The sequence below is a fragment of the Cucurbita moschata genome, unplaced genomic scaffold (genome assembly GCF_002738365.1).
Source record: "Cucurbita moschata cultivar Rifu unplaced genomic scaffold, Cmos_1.0 Cmo_Scf00002, whole genome shotgun sequence".
Taxonomy (NCBI): domain Eukaryota; kingdom Viridiplantae; phylum Streptophyta; class Magnoliopsida; order Cucurbitales; family Cucurbitaceae; genus Cucurbita; species Cucurbita moschata.
Genome location: NW_019268518.1, coordinates 6,137,020 through 6,142,075, shown reverse-complemented (window position 1 = coordinate 6,142,075; position 5,056 = coordinate 6,137,020). Strand labels below are relative to the sequence as shown.

At 39.0% G+C, this 5,056-nt stretch overlaps 1 protein-coding gene across 1 annotated transcript; it reads right to left on the bottom strand.

Annotated features, from left to right (window-relative positions):
• Positions 1-2,856: 2,856 nt before the first annotated feature.
• LOC111462530 (GDSL esterase/lipase At3g27950-like) lies at positions 2,857-4,924 on the bottom strand. Its single transcript, XM_023106136.1, has 5 exons — positions 4,586-4,924; positions 4,204-4,404; positions 3,920-4,092; positions 3,314-3,581; positions 2,857-3,238 (listed from the first exon to the last, which is right to left on the bottom strand). The coding sequence occupies exons 1-5, from the start codon at positions 4,833-4,835 to the stop codon at positions 2,985-2,987; spliced, it is 1,146 nt and encodes a 381-aa protein (XP_022961904.1). The 5' UTR covers positions 4,836-4,924; the 3' UTR covers positions 2,857-2,984.
• Positions 4,925-5,056: the final 132 nt, after the last annotated feature.

The window sequence follows — 5,056 nt, the reverse complement described above, 5'->3', positions numbered from 1 at the left end:
ACTCTAATGATAAATGGTGGCAAAAGAGAAGGTATTTATAACGGTGGCTCGGGTTCTCGAACGGGCGATGGCACTTGATTTTGCAGAGGGAAAGGGAGTTTGAGGTGAATATATAACCCTATTCTTCCCCTGGTTAGAAATGGAGTGATCCAGAAAGGGTTGGGGTCCCATAATAAAGGAACCAGAATATTTGTATATATTCAGCTAGGGCTACATGCTGAGGATATGATCAAAGTCTCCATATTATTTATTCCTACATCACTTCCATCACAAGAAAATAAAAAAAAAATATAAAAAAAAAGGGGTAAAAAATATGCTAATTCTAGATTTTTATACGAGTGCTCTTATTCGGTTAGTTATGACTTTACATTCGACATTTTAGTTGAGGATTCAGGACATAAGGGCCCGTTCTACCTTGAGTAGGGTTTGATAGTCAATAATTGAAAAAATTCACGCGTAGAAATTCAGGACCTATGGTTCTAGTTGAATTGAAGAGAACAAAATTTACATTAGTGTCTATAGCCGACAACTCATTTAAATATATGTTCTCGACCAAAACATCAAATGTTTGAATTTTATTACCTCCGAATAGTAATCGATGGGTTTTCAAATTTATACGGATCAAATTTAACTTAATTTTTCATTTCAATCCTCATTTCAAAATTGGTGAGATCATGAAATGAATGGGGAAAGTTATTTTAAGACTCTCCTTTTCCTCAGCACGTACGTGCATGAATGAGATGAGGAATCCTTCATGGAACCAACATGATAAGTTCACTAAAGAAATAAATCAATAAAATATTGGAATATGTGTCTTTTTAAGAGGCACTAGTTGTCGAGGTAATAGCTTTAGAAAGGGGTTTGAGCATTCGAGTAAATGAATGGTACACGAACGAACCAATCCTATAATAGTACTATTCTAGATTTTCTTAATAAATACGTGAGTGAAAACAAAACATGTTAAAATAATTGCAAGAAGCGGTCAAGGGAATGTCATAAGTTATATTCAAATTAAACACATTTTATTCCTATTCTTTTAACATTATTTGTCCAAAAAAATATTCAAATATTCATATTCTTACCCTTTATCTGTCCAAAAAACTCTTTTTTTTTTTTTTACCTAAAGTAAGAAAATGAGAAATTTTGTTATCTTTTTCCTTTTTCATTCTATGAAAGTAAGAAACAGAATAACAAAAGGTAAAAGATTTAAATTTAATTTATCCTTAAAGTATAAAAAAAAAAAAAAAAAAAAGAAGACCAAATCATAATATGTAACACACAATTCTAAGATTAAATCAAAACAACAATAACTTAGTACTGAGACATGGATTTCATGTTTGACTTTTAGAAACGTGGGAGAGAAAGGGCTCAACATTCTTTTGACAAAATGGGTTTTGTCTTTGATGAAGAGAATAGAACAAAGTTGCAATTCAAATGGGAAGGAACCATTATTCTGTGTTGCTCTTTTTGTGGCTCACTGCCACTTACAGGTATCTTCCCAAGTCAACTCTATTTGCTTATCTTAAGTAACACGAGAGGACACTGCATCGAAGGACGTTGCAGTCCACTGGGACCAATATCATTTGTTATTGTCTACTTTAGATATAAGCTCGTCATACTTTTGACTTCAACCATGTATTTTGTTTTGGTTGCATTCCCATCGTTTGCTTTTAGTTTCACTTAGCGGGTCGGATATGAATAAAGATGAATGGAAGAATCTAGCAAATGAGAGGAAGTTGAGGGATTTTGACTTTGAAAAAGGTAGAGTGGGGATCAGTCAAAATGGAGATTCTTTGGGCATGAAAAATCAATGTGAACCATATCAGCAGGGGATCTTGATAGGGATCCTTCTTTGAAGATACCAGGAAACAAAAAAGGTGAAAGAGTAGTTGATGATCATGTTATTCTACGCTCAGAGTTTATGGTTTTCAATTCGACGTAGAGAGGTCCCACGTTGGTTGGAGAGTAGAACAAAACATTCATTATAAGGGTGTGGAAACCTCTCCCTTGAGGACAATATCCGCTAACAGTGAACTTAAGCTAGGGTTGTTACAAATGGTATAAGAGCCAAACCCTGAGTAAAATGCCATCGAAGACTCTAAGCCTCCAAAGGGGTAGATGGTGAGATTCCAAATCGGTTGGAGAAGAAAACGAACAGAAGCATTCTTAAGCTCTCTTAAGGGAAGCCGACTTGGGTGGTTACATCAAGCTAAAAGTTGGTTACACAAGGATGAGGAGATCATTATATAGAGTTTTCTTTATCATTCTTTGCTTGAAATCTTCAACTTGACACCCTCCACGGATTATCGGATGGAGAGGACAACGAAGCATACATTAAAAGGGTGTGGAAACCTCCCTAACAGACGCGTTTTAAAACCGTGAGACTGACGGCAATACGTAACAGGTCAAAGCGGACAATATCTGCTAACGATGGATTTAGGCTATTATAAATTGTATCAGACCCAGACACCAGGCAGCATGCCAACCAGGAGATATGGGGCCATAAGGGAGGTGGAGTGCGAGATCTTAACTTAGGTTGGAGAAGGAAACAAAGCATTCCTTATAAGGGTGTGAAAACTTCTCCCTAGTAGACACGTTCTAAAACTTTGAAGGGAAGTCCAGAAGGAAAACCCAAAGAGGGTAATCAATATCTACGAGCGGTGGGCTTGGACTATTACAACTACGAACCTAGCAAGTGCTAACACGGAAAAGATTGAACCCTCTTGACCAAAAGGACACAATCATATTGTAACTTCTAAGGGCCTGAAATTTTTTGGAAGAAAAAATGGAGTACAAAGAAATGAGTGGTTGATAATAGATGACAAGAACTCCAAAACAAACAGGAAGCAAAATGAGTGGAGAATCACTTGACAACCACGTATTATATTTTCAAAAGGTGTGGCTACAGTTCATGCTCACATGTTCAATGTTAAGCATTTTCTTGAGAAGAATCAACAAGTAATTCATCAAACTTACCGTCATTATCATACATCATGAGCAGCTTGACAAGCTTTATCAATCGACAATGGTGGGTCTGAAAATGAGCCATTCAAAATGTGGTTAGCAAGCCACAAGTTTGCAGCCTCAGAGTAGTGTATGCCATCCCAACTAACATGCCTTGATGGATCTTCGCAAGGATTATTCTCATAAACTGTTCCATTCACAACTTCCTTCTTCCCACAGTTAATATAAAAGCCATGAAAGCTCCCACAGCAAAACTTCACTGGATTAACAAAACCTGCCACCAATTCCAATACTAAAGTTAACTTCCGATCGATATTTCGAACAGACATCGAGAAAAAAAGGTGACAACCTTGCGCTTTTGCGTCGTTTATGAGCAGATATTTGGCTGAATACATGTCTACGTGTGTGATTCTAGCTTGAGGAAGCTTTTTCCTTAGCTCTAGCAGCAGATTCTTAAGCTGTCGGTTGAGTTCTCGAGCGACTTCATTTGCACTCTTCACGCACCCGACACTGTCTATATTACCTGGCCTCTTGTTATCCAGAATAGCAAAAGGCAGACATCCAATTGGACCTGTGTTATGCACCCAGAAATATCTTGCCCCTTCCTTGTACAGTTGCTGAAACATACACCAAAAAAGAACATCAGAGCTTTCGTTAAAGTTTCTGGAAGTGTTTTTGTAATGACCTGATTTTCCGCGCACACATCAGTCGGAGTCATCACTTAACAACAAAAAATGTATAAATTTATGCATTTGTAACCGCCCAAGCCCACTGCTAGCAGATATTCTCCTCTTTGGGCTTTTTCCTCGAGGTTTTAAAATGCATTTGTTAGGGAGAGGTTTTCACACTCTTATAAGGAATGCTTTCGTTCCCCTCTCCGACCGATGTGTGTGCGGAAAGTCGGGTCATTACAGTTTTTATGTGCATTGTTGAGTGAGTGATTTAGATTGCCTACTTCCACAGCTTCAGAGAATGTGTTTAGTATATCTGGAATTGAAGCTTTAACTTGTTCTTCTGATGAGTGTTGGAAACCATAGGAGAGATCGTTCTGTGCGATATCGAACGTATATAGTGCCTTCGGAAACTCCTGGGGCCTCGCTATACTTTTCATTGGTAGAGATGTCCTGTCTGTCAACAAGTAGCCAACATTTGTGTTAGAAAATTCATACAACAAAGAGAGGAAGCTCTGTTCTATTCTGAGAAGTGTAATGTGCAAAGAATAATTATTGAGAAACTGACTATTGGAGCGGAGTCGATTGTATAGATAGGTCGAGCGTGATTTGAATTGGATGAACTGTGATACTTGGAGGCCGAGATGAAAAGGGCTGTAACCACCGGGACGAATCGACGAACCTCCTGTTGCAAAGTTAGCTCCATGCCTAAAGCTTGTTCCTACTGAGTCAAGATATGCACTCAGATATGGAAATTTCAGCTTCTCAGCTGCAGAAGAATCACACAAATCATAAGAGCTCAAAATGGAGTTAATTCAACTATGATTTTGAGTTCAAGAATAGGTGGATTCCAGTTGAATTGTGGTTCTTATTGAGCTATGATTTACAGTGTAAGTAATTTGTGCATAACCTTCACAAACAGAGAGATATGAACAAATTTGGCTAGTTACCAATCAAGTCTATAATGAGACGGCCATCACAGGCCCTCCCAGAAGGATGTCCAAAGAAGGTTACGCCATTAGGTGACTGAATCACATTGAATGCAGCCGATATTCCACCAGTGTCCGAGTTTGAGTCGCCGAAGTTGTACACGGCCGGAAACCCACAACCGGAGCCGCTGCCGCCAGCCAACGCCACCGTTCGTCCCACTAAACCCAGAAACAGAAACACCAACACACGGCGGAGCGTAAGTGGGTCCATAATTTTCCACTACGCTAAGCAAAAGCAATGCCTCTCAGACTTTGAATGGTTTGATAGGCAACTTGTGATAATGGGAAGTAGCGGTGGTTTGATAGGCAACTTGTGATAATGGGAAGTAGCGGCGCACTGAGACGAAATGAGCGGAGAGTGGATTTTAGATGATGGATTGAATTTGGAGAAGGGTGCGACATGGGGGGGGGGGGCCACAAGCGTGGACAAAG

What these genes read in the sequence shown, in the direction of transcription:
- LOC111462530 (XM_023106136.1), bottom strand. Translation starts at nt 4,835, where the DNA reads ATGGACCCACTTACGCTCCGCCGTGTGTTGGTGTTTCTGTTTCTGGGT. An exon ending in CATTCTCTGAAGCTGTGGAA is followed by an intron (nt 3,582 to 3,919) that starts GTAGGCAATCTA and finishes TGTATGTTTCAG; the next exon opens with CAACTGTACAAGGAAGGGGC. An exon ending in AAACGACGCAAAAGCGCAAG is followed by an intron (nt 3,239 to 3,313) that starts GTTGTCACCTTT and finishes AATTGGTGGCAG; the next exon opens with GTTTTGTTAATCCAGTGAAG.